This window comes from Lithobates pipiens, unplaced genomic scaffold (assembly GCF_037356315.1).
Source record: "Lithobates pipiens isolate NorthernLeopardFrog02 unplaced genomic scaffold, aLitPip1_a1.2 Scaffold_18, whole genome shotgun sequence".
Taxonomy (NCBI): domain Eukaryota; kingdom Metazoa; phylum Chordata; class Amphibia; order Anura; family Ranidae; genus Lithobates; species Lithobates pipiens.
In genome coordinates, this window is record NW_027507758.1 from 141,105,434 (window position 1) to 141,125,950 (window position 20,517).

At 41.2% G+C, this 20,517-nt stretch overlaps 1 protein-coding gene across 2 annotated transcripts in view; it reads left to right on the forward strand.

The window, feature by feature from the left end:
• The window catches only part of PCNX2 (pecanex 2), a 272,275-nt gene that overhangs the window by 184,548 nt on the left and 67,210 nt on the right, over positions 1-20,517 (forward strand). For both annotated transcript variants that reach the window (XM_077486198.1, XM_077486199.1), the window contains exons 19-23: positions 2,795-2,936; positions 6,704-6,881; positions 13,854-13,962; positions 15,719-15,848; positions 20,369-20,427. In XM_077486198.1, coding sequence (XP_077342324.1) covers positions 2,795-2,936; positions 6,704-6,881; positions 13,854-13,962; positions 15,719-15,848; positions 20,369-20,427 — 618 coding nt within the window. The remainder of the gene's footprint in view (positions 1-2,794; positions 2,937-6,703; positions 6,882-13,853; positions 13,963-15,718; positions 15,849-20,368; positions 20,428-20,517) is intronic.

Sequence of the window (20,517 nt, forward strand, 5' to 3'; positions counted from 1 at the left end):
GTCTCCATGATCTCATTTACATCTTGTGCATGTGGAGTCAGGCTGCAAGTTCATCAAATGGAGTCTGTGGGCGGGGTACAGTATGTACGCAACAGGATGTATAGCTGGGTAAGTCATTGGGACACATTCAGTGAGCACATGCCAGCTGCCCAACGTCTGTCTCCCATTTCTCCCTCACCCTCAGGGGATGCTGCTTCATCATGGACTGTAACAGGATGTTTAGACGAAACAGCATCCCCAAGAAGGCTAAACACTGGAGTCTGGGACAAGTGCCACTCTGGAGACCAGCCATGTGCTGCAACCGCGTGACTAAGTTGCGTATAGTAGAAGTGCATCGATAAGGGTTGACCATGTTTCCTTCAGGTCAGTGAAGGAGCTCAGCACCCCACCCCTAAAATATTTGCTTGAGATGAGTAACTCCAAATGCCTTCCACCTAGCTCCAGACTGCAGTTTGGCCAGTTCAGTGTACGTGTCATTTTGCCATATAGGGCTGTACACTGTATAGCCATCTGGAGATATTTGGATTTGTTCCATACCTTCTTGACTAGACTAAAGGTTGGGTACTTTTTTGTGTGGTTAAGTGGAGGCCTCCAGTGCCTTGGGAATTGGTCCTCTACACAAAGTGTGGAGCATTAGTTTCTGAGATGAGCTTTGCGGCCTAGTCATTGTCCTCTCCGCTGTTGCAGCTGTGCCAATAAGATGTTGCAGCTGGGCTGCTAGGTAATACAGCCAGGGATTTGGCAAACGCCAAACCCTTCGCTGTCTTTGAGTCTCTTCAACTGTTCTAGTTTGATCCTAGGGGGTCTATTTTTCCAAATGAGGCTGCGAAAAATGGTGTTTACTATTCAGAATATCTGCAAGGGGATAACCAGGGGGGTGTCATGGAGGAAATACAGTAGTTGTAGCATGAGTATCATCCTTATTAGATTCACTCTACCCGCAACTGACAGGTGTAGGGAATTCCAAGTTTTAACCCTTTCTCTAAACCGCTGGAGAAGGGGGGAGATATTTAGGTGAATATAGTCCCTCGGCGTAGATGTGATCTGAATCCCCAAGTATTTAACCAGTTCCCGACCGGCGCACGACGATGTACGATGGCAGAATGGCACGGGCAGGCATATTGGTGTACAGGTACGTCCATTTCTATATGCCGCCCTGCCATCTCGTGCGCGCCACCGGCGGTGCACTCACGTGCTGGTCGGGACCCCCGTGAGTCCGGTTGCGGGTCCTGTGGACCCGATCGCCACGGGGATACCCGCGATCATCTCACGGGGAGGCTGAACGGGGAGTTGCCGTTGTAAACAGCATCTCCCCGTTCTGCCTAGCAACAAGTGACGCTGATCTCTGCTCCAAGTGATTGGAGCAGAGATCAGTGTTCACTAACACAAAGCCCAGCCCCCCACAGTTAGTAACACACCCCTAGGAACACTTAACCCCTACACTGCCACCCCCTGGTTAACCCCTTCACTGCCAGTGTCATTTACACAGGAATCAGTGCATTTGTATAGCACTGATTGCTGTATAAATGACAAGGGTCCCAAAAATGTGTCAAAAATGTCCGATGTGTCCGCCATAATGTCGCAGTCACAATAAAAATCACTGATCGCCGCCATTACTAGTAAAAAAAAATATGAATAAAAATGCCATAAAACTATCCCCTATTTTGTAAACGCTATAACTTTTGCGCAAACCAATCAATAATCGCTTATTGAGTTTTTTTTTTACCAAAAATATGTAGAAGAGTACGTATCAGCCTAAATTGAGGCAAAACTGTTTTTTTTTATATATTTTTGGGGGATATTTATTATAACAAGTAAAGAAGAATGTGTTTTTCAACATTGTCGCTCTATTTTTGTTTATAGCACAAAAAATAAAAACCGCAGGGGTGATTAAATACCACCAAAAGAAAGCTCTATTTGTGGGAAAAAAAGGACATAAATTTTGTTTGGGAGCCACGTCGCACGACCACGCAATTGTCAGTTAAAGCGATGCAGTGCCGAATCGCAAAAAGTGGTCTGGTCTTAAGCCAGCAAAATGGCCCGGTCTGAAAGTGGTTAAAGGAGGGGGTAATGGGTATAGAAAATCCACCGAATCTGGATATGGTTGACATAGCCTCCTGAAGGGAAAGGACAGTGTCTCCTAGCAGAAGCAAGGTGTCATCAGCATATAACATGACTTTTTCCTGCATGTTGCTATAGCAGAAACCTGTGATGCACTGATTGGCCCTTATCTCAATTAGCAGGGGTTCAATAGCTAGCGCAAAGAGGAGAGGGGACAGCGGGCATCCCTGCCTAGTACCCCTCCTCAATACGAAGCACCGAAACAGCGGCCTGTTGTTGACTGTAGAGAAATTTTACCCATGAGATGTAATTTGGACCAAACCCAAATTTCTGTAGTATCGACCATAGAAAGTTCCAGTCTATACTGTCAAACGCAGTAATTGCACAAGTTAATCAAGTACCTAAAAGCTTTATCCTTCAGTTTTAAAGATGGAGTTTGGCTTTTGATATTAGAGCATGGGTATACAGGCTTTTGCTTGCCTATGCAAATTAGTGTGAATGCAAAACAACTCAGACACAACTCACAAGCATCTCAAATCCAAACCAGTTACTGTACATTAATGCACACAAACAACATTTTGGAATGCAGTAAGCAGCATAAACAATGTTGAGTCATCAAATATTGGTGTATGGGTATGAATAGACCATATTTGTTTAATTTCTTAACCCTGTTATTTATAATATCCAGATTACTTTATTTTCCACAAACGTTATGGTTCTTTTTACATTTTAGGTGCAGCACAACTGATGTGGTTTGAAAAGTGTTATGTGTGGATTGTTTGCCTTGAGAAATATGTCTTGTATCCATCAATCATTTTGAGTGCTGCAACTATTGAGGCTTTCTCAGTCAGCAAACATTCAAGATTTGGAAAAAAGTAAGCTGCATTGTTTCTACAGTAATTAAAATCATTCAAGGTGGCAGTAGGATTGCTAAGCGTGCAGTACTGTTCACTAGGCCCAAACAAAACACAAAAGTAATACTGACTTCATATTGTGATGAAACTGATTATGGACAAATGCATACAGAATATTTTCTGAAAGAACAGTATAACCTTTTCTTTTTTGTTTACCTGTCTCTTCTCTGATAGCAGCTAAGAGTTTATGATAGCTGCATGTTTCAAAATTAGAGATGTACAAAACATGCAGTTTGCTTCAAGGCGGGGTTTGCTGGATTTGATAGTTTACCCAATTTGCTGAGTACAGTGATAAAGAGATCCAAAGGACCCCTTGAAAAAGGTGTGCAAATTTTCTGATTTGCAAGTCTTCATTTTTTTCTAAAGAAGATCAACAATTGTGGCCTTCATACTCCTCTCAGTAAAGCATTCCTTAGGCTTCATGTACACTGCTGCTGGTAAATGGACATTTAGGAGCAGTTGGGTTGTTTTTTTCAGCTGCCCCTGAACTCTCCTCTATGGTATCTTATCAGTAACATGTACACGAGGTCATTTATAGTAGTTTCTAGGCAGTTGAGTTTAGAAGCATTTTTTGGAAAGCAAAAATATGCGTTCAGGACGGATGTTCAGAGGCATTTGAAACACCAAATACCTGTAACAGCTGGTAAACACGTGTAAACCCTGTATCCCGCGTTTAGCTGCATTTCGTTTACGTTTTTTTTTTTCATTTTTGACTAGTTGCAAAAAATATATAAAAAAAAGCTTCTAAATGCAAACGCGGCAAAACAGATGTCTGTCAAGTTAAATCGTTCAGGAGAGGTATTAAAACGTCCCATGTACATTAAGCCTTAAAGATAAGTAAATGATCATCCACATTACATACACACACTCCATGTAGCTTGGAGTCATTGTTTTGTTATTTGCAAGAAGTTTACTACTATATATAATTCTGTACAAATCTGGAACTCTACATTTAAAATTCTTTGGAAATATTTAACAATGTATTTCTGATACAAAACACAAATATCAGTGTACAGAGACCCCATGCATGTTCCCAATAAATCACCCATCAAATCTCAATGATCAGGCTGAGGTGCCTTGAGCTGAAAACCCCAGAGGGCCCAAAGTACATTAAATGAGAAATATGGCTAAAGCTTTTTTGGTCATACTTCGTGCATCACAGAGGGGCACTTATTTGTGCACTACAGATACCTTCTAATCAGACATTGGATCTTAAGCCTCACAAGGAACTCAGAGTTCCCTTACATGAAATCGACCTGCAAACATGTTTGCCTTTTTTCTGTCAATCAGTTCTATAACTCATTCTTTCCCTTCCTACATTATGAAGTGGGAACAGGATATACATACTCCCATAGAATGGTAGTAATGGGTTAAAATCTGGTCTAGTATAGAAAAATATTCTTCTAATTTGACCATTCTAAAGTCTGCATATAAGGCTTTAGGTTGTATTAGGTGCCCACTTAAACAGCAAGATCTGTCTCATCTTATCTTAGATGTTCCTGAGGCTTTGGTCAACAAGGTGACCATTTTGGTGGCCTTGTCCTAGCTACCTTTTTATTCTTGGTGGTCAAACAGACCATTGCTAAGGCCTGGAGGAAGCCTAAAATTAACTTACAAGACCTTAAGAAGTATATAAATATGCTATTGGTTATTGAAAAAAATAATGGCATTCTTAAAAGACTTTCAGGTTACAGTTCTTAAAATTTGGGAACCGTGGCTTAACTATGCCTCTGCTTCTCTGCATTCCTCTAATCTTGGCTATTTATAGTCGCCTTTTTTTCATTTTTGGTCCCATATCTGTTTAGGGAATACATAACATCCTTGTTTTCTCCTCCCTTTCCCTCTTCTTTACCTCTCCCCCCTCTCTTATTCCACGTACACATGACCGGCTTTTCCGTCGGAATAAACTCTGAAGGTTTTTCCGACAGAGTTCCGCTGAAACTGTCGTTGCGTACACACGATCACACAAAAGTCAGATCGTTAAGAATGTAGTGACGGGACTAGAAAAAGGAAGTTCAATAGCCAGTAACCAATAGCTTCTGTCACGTACTTGCTTTAGAGCATGCGCCGTTTTTGGTCCATCGGAACAGCATACAGATGAGCGGTTTTGCCGATAGGAATTGGTTCTGATGGAAATATTTAAAACATGTTCTATTTCTAGGTCCGTCAGAATTTTTGATAAAAAAAAGATGAGGCATACACACGATTGAAATATACGATGAAAAGCTTCCGTCTGACTTTTTCTGTCAGACATTCTGGTCGTGTGTACACGGCATTATATTCTCTGTTAGTCCCCGCTTCCTCTTGCCAGAGGAGCATTAGGGTTGCCTACATTATTTTGTCCTTTGGACAGATTCTTAGATACATTCTGTTTATGTTTTGGACAAATTATTGTTGTTCTGCATTCTGCATCGCTATGCTTTTAATGTTGTCAGTGTATGCTGACCTATTATTGGTGGACATTACTAAACCTAGCCCTTTGAAATGAATACAAACTTTTGAAACAGAAAGCTTATTGATTCAACTCCTGGGCTGAACCATGGGCATTAGCAGTCGCATTCAATTCTGAGCCCTTGTACACAGGCTCCGACATTCTGACAACCAAATCCGTTGGATTTTGTCCGACGGATTTTGTCCGAAACTGTTGCATACACACGGTCGGACAAAGTTGTCAGAAAATCTGATTGTACATAACGCGATGACGTTATTTCATTACGACGGGACTACGTTCAGGCTAGTAGCCAATAGGTTTGGTCTAGGAATTTGATCTGAGCATGTGTGGCACTTTGTCCGTCGGAGTAGGCTACACATGATCAGAGTATGTCCGATCGGAGCATTTTGTGGGAAAATTTTACCGGCAAGTTGGAAAAGTTGGTCCGTCGGATATTCCGACGGAAACAGTCCGATGGAGACCACACACAGTCGGAATATCCGACAAAACGGTCCAACAGGACACATTCCGTCGGAATCTCCGACAGTGTGTACAAGGGCTAACACTTAACCTGCCAGGCCCACACGTAGCTGATGAAACCAGGAATCATTTAAAAACAAAGATTCAGCTGCAGGACCTTTAAACCGAATTTAGGTCTCTAGAGCAGCCATCAGGATTCACAAAATAAATCAAAGCTAACAAGAACAAATGAAACCTTTTGCTCAGGTACTGACACAATACACTTAGAAAAAGAAGAGTTTGTAGATGCTCTCTAGTGTTGTCACAAGCAGCAATGCTCAATAAGAGCCTTATTTTTCCACCCTGTTGTTACTGCTACAACAGATAATTAGCTGGTTTTGAATTGTAACCATTGATGACAAGGCAAAGAAATAGTATGATGTAAGCCAGTGTTCCAAAGGATGCATCTGCCGCCTGCGCACTGCTCACAACATGGCACTGCCAGATAGATCTTTAGGTAATCTTGCCAGATGCCTGGTTCTCAATAGATAAAGGGGGTCAAGCCAAAGGTCCTGAACCCAGTGTTGACATCCCTTCACTAGCTCCTGGTTGAGGTAAGTAACCACTGACCATCAGAGGGTCCTTCTCCCACTGACTACCAATGTAAGGGGTCACTTCTTTTACAGACCACAAATGTAATTGAGCCCTTCTCTCACTGACTTACAAAGTAAGGGACCCATCTTCAACTGACCACCAGCAATGCATGCATAGTTCAGTTTAAAAAAGATGCTGTATAGTAAATGCGGTGTATTGTTTTATGTTTTGTTTGTCCCCGCAGATTGGATTCTTTGTTAATATCTATTGCTGGATTAAAACTACTGAGATCTTGCTTCTGCAGTCCAATTCACCAGTATCTTGTTTTTGGATTCACAGTCCTATTTTTTCTTTTTGACTATCACATTGTATCAGAGAGCTTTTTACTGGATTTTTATTTTATTACCATCTTGTTCTACAAGGTAAAATAATGAATTTTATAATTACGTCCACTTTTTAATTAGATCTGTATATTTATTGTTATTTTTTATTACCAGTAAACATATACAGTACATACCTGTACATACTTTAACATAAAGCAAGACGACATTAAAACTAGTAAATTCTATACAAAAGTGTAGCGCTAAAACCAGGCATATTATAACATTCTCATGTAAGATAATGTACACTCATATATAAAACATATGCATATATATTTTAAACATTAATAGTGTGAAATAAAAAGTGACCTAAAGAGAAGCAAAGTTTCCTATAAATCACGTGTATAGCGAAAATTACAGGTAAGTGAAAAATAACAGGTGAAAGAAAGTCCAAAAAAACAGAGATGCAAAGTCTCTTGTATGTGATAATCCGATCCACATGTATGTAGAACATCACCATCCACCTTCTTTACATGTAAAGGTCATGCAGACACCACGTGATATTCCCTTCACCAGACAAGGTGTAGGCTTACCAGATATACTGGATCCAAGCGAATATACATTCGAAGGATCACAAAAGCTTGTATATTTTATGTAGATTTCTTAAGAGTAAATTCTCCAGGGGAATTTCAAGTATAGTCGTTCCGTTCGTGTACTGGGCAGTAAGTTATCTCCAGCCATACACACCAATTGAAATGGTTGAACACATGTAAAGGGAAACAGGGACCAAATAGCGTAATTCTGTTTTAAAAGGAAATTTCATAAAAGTAATAAACTCACATGTATACAGTAGATCAAGCACTTTTCAATAAAAACACGGCTGCAGAGACTCCACTGAGCCGATCTCCATTCCCTGCGAGCGTTGTGACACACGGGGACGGAGATCGGCGCCAAATTCAAAAAGTGAAACACACAGTATACATACAATATAATGTAATCTTACAGATTACATTGCTGTATGTAATAATTTCACATCCCCTTTGTCCCTAGTGTTCTGCCCAGTGTCCTGCATGCAGTTTTATATTATAAAAACTGTTCTTTATGCCTGGAAACTGGAGATTGTCCATAGCAACCAAAACTGTCCCTTTACACCAAAAATGATTTTAGACCAGCTAGAAAACAGCGATAATAAATTAGAATCACTCGCAGAATTGAGCGATAGTAATTTGTTGGGAGATCTGTCATCAAATACTGAAAAGTAATGACAGTAACAATTCTGCAACAAAGCAAATTTCTGTGTTTTTGATTTGATTACATTATTGAATAATTTTTATTATTGTTATATTATTATTTGGTATAATTATTTATAGTTATTTATTATATTATAATTTATTATTTCATTTTTCAAACTTTATCATACCGGGGATGTCTGCTAGACTCTGGTTTGGACAGATTTAAGTGAGTTATTCCTAAGAATTACAGGACTACAATATAAAACGCCAAATTTTCATGCAAAATAATTGTACCGCTTTCAGCACCTAAAATCTGAAATAATCGTACCACCAGGGAGGTTAAGAGGCACCCTAATGGGTTCTCCAAAACAAACAGGTAATGGCACAAGTTTAGTTAGTGGCTCAGACAAGAAAATGTTTTCTTTGGTTTATGCTATGGACTGTATGAAGCCCTTTTTAATTAAAACGACAGATTTTGTGAAAGCATCTCTCATACATTTTTAAAGTGGTTCAGAATATGCCAAATGCATGTACCTATCTAGAACTTTTAATATAATTGCAGGCAAGAGAGCTCCGATGGGTCAATCTGCGTCAGTTTCTCTCTCTGTACACCAAAAGAGAGTTGGTCTTATTTAGCTCCACTTTTGTAAGATATGAAGTGTCAGTGTTTTATTTTGAATTTGGCACATTCATTGCACCACAATGAAAGTGTTGCATTTTAGAACTATCTGAATTTGGTGCACAAGTATCTGTTAGGACCAAAAGTGTTGCATCTGCTTCATGAATTTGAATAACGTCAGAAAAGTGTTGCAGCAGCTTTATTGAATCCCCCTCATTAAGTCTACCCCCTCAATTGACCTGAACATGAGTGAAGACAGAACAAAAACTGATTGTGGCTTGGGGCTGGGGTTAGAGGAGGCAGAATGTGAGCTGGCTATGGATCACTAGGACTAGACTCAAGAAGAAAGGAAGGCAGGATGAGAGAGAAGAGGAAAAGCAAAATCTGATTGCAGACAGCATATAAAGGAGACTGATCATGAGTCGGGATCTGAGCAATGTGGAGTGTGTGTGTTTGGGGGGAAGGGGCAGTAAATAAAAAGATTATGGTGATGGGGCAAATGGTGGAGGAATAAGAGAAGCAGCAGATGATGCTCCACTTATAGAAGATGAAGAGCAGTTGTGTGTCATCAATAAAGGGGGAAATCACTTTTATTAAATAAGAATGGAAAAGCTAGATTACCTGCTATTATTTTTTAATCTATTCTTTAAAAATCACCCTTTGGCCATGGATGATAAATAAGACTTTAAATGGTTTTCTAGAGTTGTGGAATATATCCATTAAATCATTTATCATCAAAGCATAAATATAGTCTGTTTTTGGGTATGAATGAGCAAATCTGCACGAGATAGAGTAGGCCATGAATCTGTTATTTGATGACTGCAGATTTGTGACGAGATCCTAGTCACCTTTATTTATACATTTTACAGTTACTCCTGCATTTGTTGTCACATTGGCAAGACTGCTTATGGTTCCTAGTATCTCCTTTGACCCAGGAAACAGATTGCCCACAATCTGTCAGTAGGAATGAAGTGCATGGGCAGGTAAAGACCCCAAGTAAGGACCCTGCACACAGGCACAGGTTGCCAATTTACTGTATATGTTGTGTGGAGAGAAGGGAGAGTGGAAGATGGTAGTGTTATTCTTGCTAGGAAGTACATCTCTTGTTAGGCAGCTTAGAAGTGCATTGTGTACTAGAAACTGCTGAATATCTATTATCAATTTAAAGCTAACATCAATATCTCACTGTTGTGAGGAATGTAGTAATTAAAAATTATTATTTTTGGGGTGTTTTACATAGGAAGATTTGGTTAGTTTTATATAAAGATTATCTTCTTGTTTATTCAAATTATGTATAGTTTTCCAGGAGACTGCAAGTTGTGTAATCAATGAACATCTCTTGGAGTTGTCAGAAAGATTTGTTGCAGAAACTTCAGCTCAATATTTTTCAGAAAAGGATGAAGAATCAATACTTTCCCTCCCTGAATGAAATATAATATTTATTTCTTAAAAATAAAAGAGATGCACTTATTGGTATACCTGAAACAAAAATAGTAATTTAGGCAGAATCACACATATGGCAAATTTTCCTATACATGAATCGAATTCTGGTAAAAAAAAAAAAAAAAAACAGGACTGGGCAAGAAACGGACTCATGGTACAGCAATTTATAGAAAAAAAGTGAAAAGGAACTGAATCCATACTGTATAGACGCTTCAAAAGAAAATACAAGAAGAATTAAACTATATTTTTCAGGTTACTTAAAAGTAAGGCGATATTTCTCAAGCAAGGACAAATATGACAGAGGGGACAAAAAATAACCTGACGTAACATTACAACTCACAAAGGCATTTAGCTGTGTGGGAGGTGACAATAAATAACCTCCTAGCAGCTTTGTGTAGGTGGAATCTAGGAAGTAAGGCGACACCTTCTCAAAAGTGCATTGGACCTCTGCAGAGAGATCACTGCTTCCTCACAGAGCTAAGGTCCTTCTCTGCAGCATGCTGATTATAAAATCATAGTCTCCAGCATCAGGGAAAACCATTTGTCTCACTAGTAAACACCTTGTCTTGGTATTAAACCGCCTGATAATACATGCCACCCCACAGAGAGATTAAATGCTCCTTTTACAACCTTTGGCATTGGAAACCCTCTACTACAAAACAGAACTATGATGGACCTATGTTCATCTCCTAAGCATTTTTAAAATGGCTAATATTTTATATTTGTCCAGATCTTTTTCCACTCTCCTACCTTAATACCTTACCTATTCTCCCTCCTCCTTCATCCAGCAGCTACAATATTTGTAGCTGCTGACTTGGTGGGGGGAGAGACTGAAGCTCCTTTTTTAAGTGTACTTTCGCATCTCTCCATTTGTAAACCTAATAAAACTATTGTGCACGAAAGAACACAACTTTTTTTGTTCTTTGTAGACACAATAGCTTTTAAAATGTATTATCCACCTGTGACTTTCATGAAGCCAGATTCAAGCAATTCTAGTTAGTTCAGATTCTTTGGAAGACTTCTTGCACTTTCTAAAATGCTTGTTATATTTCTGCTGCCACATTTTCTTTGTGTAGCACATGTAGTTTTAATAGTCTCCATGGTGATCTTACTAATCCCAATTCATACTATGGGGTTGATTTACTAAAGACAAATAGGCTGTTCATTTGGTAAGGAAAGTTGCACTTTGTACAAGAATTTGCCCCAGTGCTTAGTGAATATTACGTGGTTTGCAAAAAATGTGCTATGAATTTTTTTTTTTAAATGCTTTTTTGCTTGCACAAGATAAGAAAATGGAAGTCAGGATAGCTTCACTTCATTTCTGGAGCAAATCCAATGAAAAGTCTAACTTCCCTTGCAAAGTGGAAGTAACCTCAATATCCTAAGTAACCCCTGGGAATAGCCATTGCCATTATGTACTCTATCTTGCTAATGTTTTGTTCCCACTCTGCCCTTAGATACTAAAATCTCTTTAAAATCTCCAACCTTTTTTAACATTTTTTGCCTCAGCACAACTGCACTATTCCTATTTAGAGGAAGTCTATTGCTACCAGATAACTTGTTTCTAAGTGAAAATATAGATTTGTATTACATCTCAAACAATTTCTTCCACTGAGCTGTTTAGTCTAATAACAGTAAGAGGAAGTTCCTCCTTAAAAGATAAAAATAGAAAATAAAAATGAAAATAAGTGAATAAGAGGAATGAAGGTATAGAAGGCAGCAATTTCCCCCTTTAAAGTGTATAACCCTTCCAATGTGAGCTTAGGAAAAAAAAAATAAATAAATAAATAAACAGCTCAGTTAGACCCCTTTCACACTGGGGCCACCCCTGCGTTACCGGTAAAGCGCAGCTCGTTTAAGAGACACTTTGTTGCTGTTTAAGCGGTGCTTTTCGACTGCTAGCAGAGTGCTTTTAACCCCCGCTAATGGCCAAAGAAGGTGTTAAACACACATGTGTTGCAGCGCTTCGGAAGCACTTTTCAGGCGTGGCCCATTCATTGCAATGGGCAGGGGCGTTTTGGGTGTAAAGCGCTTATAAACCGCCCCAAAGATGCTGCTTGCAGGACTTTTTGTAACATCCCGCAAGAGCACCACCCCATTGTGAAAGCATTCGGGTGGCATGCGAGGCACCTTTACGGGTGCTATTTCTAGCGCTAAAATACCTGAAAACTGCCTCAGTGTGAAAGGAGTCTTAAAGCAATAATGAAAAGTAGGTGCTAATCCTTTATAAACAAGTACAAAAACCTGTGTTTAAATAAATCAAAACATTAGACCCCTTTCACACTGAGGAATTTTTAGAGCATTTTCGTGCTAAAAATAGCACATAAAAAGCGCCTCTCGTGTCTCCGCAGTGTGAAAGCCCGAGTACTTTCACACTGGGGCGGTGCATTTGCTGGACACTCTGAAAAGTCTTGCAAGTAGCATCTGTGAAATGAATGGGCAGCGCTGCCAAAGTGCTTTGGCAGCACAGCAACACAGGCGCTTATAACCCTTTCTTCGGCCACTAGCAGGGGTTAAAAGTGCCCCACTAGTGGCCCGAAAAGCGCCACTAAAACTAGCGTCACTTTACCACCGAAGCCCAGGGCTTTCAGTGTGAAAGTAGCCTAAATATGAAGTCCAGCTATGTTATGAAGGAAAATCCCCAATCACTGTGATCTTGTCTAATAAAATGTGACCCCTTCTTCTTTATACTGTACATATAAAGTGCTCTTCAATGTGCCCAGGTGAAGTTTACACTCACCAGATTGTTCCATATGTCAACAAAGCAGCCAGCAAGCCATATATGTTAAATCCTATACACGGAATATCAGATCTTCCTCATAGGAGTTCAGGTGCTCCTTATGGATGTCTCACTCCTTATGGATGGCTTACTTATGGATATCTCTAATGTAAATGCTCATTCACTCAATAGGAGTGAGCAAAGAAACACAGATTGATGATTGGAGATTTCATACTGTAGTAAATTGTATTTAAAATAGTAAAAACAACAAAGATAAAACTTGCACTCACATTTGGCAGTTGCCAGCAGGGCACCAACACTATCAGTCCAAATGCTGTATTCCTCGTACCACCTCTGGTACCTGGACCTGAAGAAGATCTGATATTCTGTGTACAGGATCTAACATACAAGGCTTGTATAAAGAAAGTGTCACTTTTTATTACACTTTACAAGATTTTCCTTCATAAGGGCTCCTTCACACGGACATGATGTTTCTAATTCCGCATGTAGTGCCCATCAAGTACTGGATCCAAGGATCCCACACGCCAAAAGACATTCATTGATCAATTTTAAGAACCTTTAATCTTACCATTAGCATTTGTACTGCAATGGTGTGGCATTAATACTGGTTCCTCGACTATCCCACTATAACAGTTTATATTCCAGTCAAATAAATGCCTAATACAAGAACCTCCGAGACTAAGCCATGGTGAATCACAATTCATAATACTCTGGAGTGAAAGAAAGCCATCTTTTTTATCCTTAATTGGTGTATCACATATTAGAATAGAAATGCAGATTACCCCCCCCCCCCCCAACCTCTGCAGCTGTAAACCCAAACTAACTTCATACCTTAGCTCTCAGTGGATGGTTCTGTGTAAAGTAATATGTTTTGTTTCAAAAATTATGAATTTTTACAATTGATGCAGGCTTTGTTTTAATTAAATTGTATTTTTACACATTATAGTAAATATAACCTAAGATTAATCTTTTACAACTTGAAGTTTTTACAATTTGTTGGTTATCAATGTTTTTATATTAATTATTCTTTTTTCCTCCAGGTTCTTGAACTACTAAATAAGATGAATTATGTTCTGGCGTATATTGCACCATGGCAAATTGCTTGGGGATCTTCATTCCACGTATTTGCTCAACTTTTTGCCATACCCCGTATCCTTTTCTTTTACTTAATATACTAAAAATGATTAAATATACTAATAATAAACAGACACAATTAAATTGTTGTGGCAATTTACAGGAAGCTGGTAATACTGTAGTTAGCCAACCTATAATTTATACTTTTTGGGCTTTATTCTACTAACAACAACAATAATAATATTTAAAGTACAGCTCTATTTAAAAAAAAAAAAAAATATATATATATATATATATATATATATATATACATGTTTTATATATTTTATTTAAATGGGGGAGACGGAACTTTGATAAGGCCTTTACTGCTGCTTAAGTCCATATGTGTATTGGAGTTTTAAACTGTGTAACAGTAAACTTTAGGAATTTAAAAGTAAGTCTTCCTCTTTTAAAACAGTGGCATCCTTGATTAACTGATTCCATGGGACTGTCATATTTTAACTCTGTATTTTTTTTATTGATTATTATTTAACGATTACTGTTCAGGTAATGGTTACTGTGACAGAATGGTGAACTAGCATTTCATCTATGTGCAGTGCATTCGTGTAAGCCAGCAGCAGGTCTGTAGCCAGGCTCAGACTGACTAATTATCCTTTGTGTCCTTATTGGATTAGGAAAGATACTACAGTTTTTATTTTATTGTTTCTCACTTGCATACATGTGCAATCCCCCTGGTGCACCACTCAAAAAAGGGGACTGGCAGAAACATAGTAAGCTAGCAATGGGTAAACACATTTTCAGATAATATTGCAGATAATATTGCAAATCAGAAATCATTATATAAACAGTATGTATTTAGGTAAAATAAAAATACAACGTAAGAACTCAGTAGAATAAATACTTTTAAATCCCTTTAGGTCTCTTTCCAGGAACATTAGTGAATCTGATGCAAAACAGATCATAGAATATAATGGAAAATCATCTCAGGTCATATTATTCAGATTGCCTAACAAAATTTATGGCGTGTTTTATTAATTTTTTTAAATGTGTAAAACCTTCTTTACTGGTGCTAAGTGTGCAAAAGTTTTAAATTAACTTTCAGTTAAAATTGAATTCCTAATATAAATATTGTCCATAGTTCTAAATATTAAAAATGCTGTCTTCAGACAATAACCAAAAACCTTGTGCCAAGGCAGGTGGGAGTTTTGGCCAGGGACATAAAGAGACATATATGCCAAGTACACCGATAGGGCTTTCCGACAACAAAACCGTGTTTTTTTGTTCAAAGGGTGTTGGCACCAACTTGTCTTGCATACACACGGTCACACAAATGTTGGCTAACAATTACGACCGTAGTCACGTACAAGACATACGTGATATCTCCATTATGAACACTAGTTTCACAAGACTGAGTGCTTTAGGCTAGTACTTGATTCCGAGCATGCGTGGACTTTTATCCGACGGACTTGTGTACACGCGATCGGAAAGTCTGACAACAAATATTTGTTGGCGGAAAATTTGAGAACCTGCTAGCCAAAATTTGTTGGTGGAAAGTCTGACAACAAATGTCTGTTGGAGCATACACACGGTCGGACTTACCGCCAACAAGCTTACATTTGCTGTTGGAAAATCCGATCGTGTGTACGCGTCAATACAGTACATATGAATGCTCCCCGATTTGGCTGTTAAACTACCCAATCAAACAAATGAATTCCCAAATGTTTTTAGACACCTCAACACTTAGTAACTTGAACATTGCAAATTTTATTATATTTACAATATATTTACAAAATATAAAGTATTCTCAGTATACCTTGACATGTTGATTCAGATTCTGCTATGCTTTTCATCCAAACAGTTGCTACTTCAGTCTTGTCAATGCCACTTAGTCCTTTTCTTGGCAGTGTCATTTTTGTGGCATCATATGCAAGACCAATCAAATTCTGGGAGAAAAAAAACAGGTAAAAGCTATTTGGTAACATGTATTGAAAAAGTAACAGTCCTATCCCCATCCCCTCATGTTCTATTGTATACAAAAGGCTTCACGTTTCAGTTAGAGCCCGTTCACACAGGGGCAACTCGGGATCCAACTTCAAGTCGCCCCAAGTTGCGCTGTTGAGAAAATCAATGTTATTTAATGGAGCTGTCTTAATGTACACTACAGCAGTCGCTCCGACTTCAAAAAGGTTCCTGTACTACTTCAATCCAACTTCTAGGCGACTTGTACCCATTGATTTCAATGGAAGTCGCCTCCAAGTCGGATCTCCATCTTTATTGAAGCCACAATGTGGCTTCTCTCACAGAATAATCAGCTCTCGAGGGGGAACTCCACAACAATTTTTAAATAAAAAACCGGAATGGGTCCCCCCCCCCCCCCCCAGGAGCATACCAGGCCCTAGGTCTGGTATGGATTTTAACCACTTCCCGGCCGGTGCACGAAAATGTACGTTGGCAGAATGGCACGGGCAGGCAAACTGGCGTACAGGTACGTCCATTAGTAATTGGCACCCTGCCATCATGTGTGTGGCGGCGCGCACGCATGCCGGTTGGGACCCCCGTGAGTCCGGTCGCGGGTCCCGTGGACTTGATCGCTGCGGGGATACCCCCGATCATCTCACGGGGAAGCTGAACGGGGAGATGCGGAAGTAAACAGCATCTTCTCGTTCTGCCTAGCAACAAGTGACACTGATCTCTGCTCCCTGTGATTGAAGCAGAGATCAGTGTTCACTAACACACAGCTACGCCCCCTTCAGTTAGTAAAACGCCCCTAGGACATACTTAACCCTTACACTGCCACCCCCTGGTTAACCCCATTCCTTGCCAGTGTCATTTACACTGGAATCAGTGCATTTGTATAGCACTGATTGCTGTATAAATGACAATGGTCCCAAAAATGTGTCAAAAATGTCCGATGTGTCTGCTATAATGTCGCAGTCACAAAACTATTTTGTAAACGCTATAAATTTTGTGCAAACCAATCAATAAATGCTTATTGCGATTTTTTTTTACCAAAAATATGTAGAAGAATACGTATCGGCCTAAACTGAGGAAAAAATAATTTTTTATATATTTTTGGGGGATATTTATTATAGCAAAAAGTAAAAATAATGCGTTTTTTTCAACATTTTGTTTGGGAGCCACGTCGCAGGACCGCGCAATTGTCAAAGCGACGCAGTGCCGAATCGCAAAAATTGGTCTGGTCTTAAGCCAGCAAAATGGTCCTGTCTGAAAGTGGTTAAGGGGAACCCCCCCTACGCTGAAAAAAATGGTGTGGGGGTCCCCCCAAGATCCATACCAGATCCTTATCCGAGCACGCAGGAAAGGGGGTGGGGACGAGCGAGTGCCCCCCTGAACCGCAGCAGGCTGCATGCCCTCAACATGGGGGATGGGTGCTTTGGGGAAGAAGGGCCCTGCGGCCCCCCACCCCAAAGCACCTTGTCCCCACGTTGATGAGGACAAGGGCCTCTTCCCAAAAACCCTGGCCTTTGGTTGTCAGGGTCTGCGGGCAGGGGCTTATTGGAATGCGAAGGCCCCCTTTAATAAGGGGGCCCCCAGATCCCTGCCCCCCACCCTATGTGAATGAGTAAGGGGTACATCATAACCCTACCCATTCACCTGGGGAAAAAAGTGTCAATAAAAAAACACAAAACAGGTTTTTAAAGTAATTTATTAATCAGCTCCGGTGGTCTTCTTCCGACTTCGGCAGTCTTCTTCTGACTTCTCCGCTCTGTTCGGCCTCTTCTCCCAGTGTCTGGCCTTTTCTCCCGCTCTCCGGTGTCATCTGCCGCTCTTCTGCCGGCTCCTCTGCTATCTTCTTCCAGCTCTTTTACTAGCGGAGGAGCCTGGTCTCCTCCGTCCTTCTTCCCTCTTCTCTCTTCTCACTTCTTTCTTCTTCCGATGTTGACACGACACTCTCTTCCACTGTAATGGCTTGTGCAACGTGCGCGGCGACTTGTATAGGTATGGGGCTTGGTCACCAGGTGATGTCCCCAGGTGACCCCGCCCCTTATGACGTCTCATTCCCAGCATGCCCCGCGACTTGACGTCATAAGGGGCGGGGTCACCGTGTGACATCACTCGGTGACCACGCCTCATGCCTATATACGTCGCCGCGCACGTCACACAAGCCATTACAGTGGAAGAGAGTGTTGTGTCAACATCGGATGAAGAAAGAAGAGAGAAGAAGGATGGAGGAGACCAGGCTCTTCCGCTAGTAAAAGAGCTGGAAAAAGATAGCGGAGGAGCCGGCAGAAGAGCGGGAGAAGAGGCTGGACACCGGGAGAAGAGAACAGAGCATAGAAGTCGGAAGAAGACCCCCGAAGTCGGAAGAAGACCCTGGAGCTGATTAATAAATTACTTTAAAAACCTGTGTTGTGTTTTTTTTTTTAATGACACTTTTTTCCCCAGGTGAATGGGTAGGGGTATGATGTACCCCTTACTCATTCACATAGGGCGGCGGGCCGGGATCTGGGGGTCCCCTTATTAAAGGGGGCTCCTGGATTCCGATAAACCCCCCCCACCCGCAGACCCCAACAACCAACGGCCAGGGTTGTCGGGAAGAGGACCTTGTCCTCATCAACATGGGGACAAGGTGCTTTGGGGTGGGGGGGCCGCAGGGCACCCCCTTCCCCAAAGCACCCACCCCCACATGTTGAGGGCATGCTGCCTGGTACAGTTCAGGAGGGGTGGGGACGCTCGCTCCTCCCCACCCTCTTTCCTGACCGGCCGGACTGCGTGCTTGGATAAGGGTCTGGTATGGATTTTGGGGGGACCACATGCTGTTTTTCCAGCGTAGGGGGGTTCCCTTTAAAATCCATACCAAACCTCAGGGCCTGGTATGCTCCTGGAGGGGGAACCTATGCCTGTTTTTTTAAAATTTGGCGTGGAGTTCCTCCTCGAGAGCTGATTATTCTCTAATTGGCCACGGCCAAAGTCGCCTGGCCTGGGGCGACTTAAAGTCGTGTTGTAAGTCGCCCCAAGTCGTGTTTAAGTCGCTCCAAGTCGCGCTGTTATTCATACTCAAGTCGTGTCCAAGTTGCCTCCAAAAGTCGTGCTGGAAGTCATGTTGCCCCTGTGTGAATGGACTCTTATGCCGCGTACACATGTAGCCGACTATCCGGCAGACAAGGCAACATCAGAGAAGAACAGAAGGCGGCGACGACAGCGGCGACAGAAGAACGTCGAGTCAACATCTCCAGGAGAAAAAGAAGAAGAACAGAAGGCGGCGGCGACAGAAGATCGGGCCACCGCCTGTAAAAGAGCTATAAGAAGGCGCGGTGGCCCGGCAGAAGAACCGAAGAGGGGGACAAGACCCCCGAAGTCGGAAGAAGAGGGCGGTGGTGAGGAAGAAAGCCAGGGCTCCTCCGCTAGTAAAAGAGCTAGAAGAAGGTAGCGGAGGAGTCCGGCGAGAAGACCCCCGAAGACGGAAGACCCCCGGAGCTGTGCAATAAACTATTTTATCTTGTGTGTTGTGTTTTTTTTTACTTTATTTTACAGGTGAATGGGTAGGGGTACATTGTACTTCATACTCATTCACATAGGGTGGGGGGCCGGTATCCGGGGGCCCCCTTATTAAAGGGGGCTCCCGGATTCCTATAAGCCCCCCGCCCGCAGACCCCGACAACCAACGGCCAGGGTTCGCTCATCCCCTCCTTTCCTGGCCGGCCGAGTAGCGTGCTCAGACAAGGGTCTGATGTGGACCTGGGGGGGGGGGGGGGGCCCACGCCGATTTTTTCGGCGTTGGGGTTCCCCTTTAAGTCCATACCAGGTGGCGGGGCTAGAGACGCATCCTTCGTGGGCCCCGCCTACCTGGAGACGTGCTCAAAATGAGCGGATATTTCTCCGGGCGGGAAAAGTCTGTTCATTTCGAAAGTACGGCGGACTGGCATACGCACGGCCGGATTGTCTGCCGAAATGCAAGTCCGGCGGGAAGATTGGAGTGTAAAACTACTTTCTAAGTCCGCCGTACTTTTGGGTAAAAAAAGTACGCCAGAGGCTACACACGGGGGGATTGTCCGGCGGACTTGAGTTTGCCGGACTTTTCCACCCGATTGTTTGATCGTGTGTACGCGGCATTAGAGAGAGTAAGAAGATACAGTTTCTGCTTAAGCATCATCACTGCATTGTGTACTAAACTTTGTAAAAAAAAAGGGGGCTGTATAAACTATTATAGTTTCCATCTAAACAATAATCTTGGGCAAAGTGTTCTGCTAAACCTACTGTGTTGTAAGGTCGTGGTATTTTGTAGAAAAACAATGCAAGATCTTTGTATTTCTATGCTTGCCTTCATCTATTCTATTCAGCAAGCTACTGAAAACATAGAAATCACTTCTAATGCAGAATCAGCTTCAGATCAGATCCCCCAAATCAAGAACAAATAGGTGCTATGACTTTTAAATGTTTAAGAATACATGTCAAAAATGGCTTAATGCTCTAGAAAACACAGTATTTTTTTTTATTATTGCTTTGTTTATGTTCTCAGCACTGTGCGACTTGACAATATGAATACAAGACTACAACAGCAAATTGAAAAAGATCCAGGTAAATGTCTAATTTAATAATGTATCAATAATTGATTGTGTGAAATGATAGCAGGCCTTTTGTATCTTTTGTATTTTGCTTCTATGCATG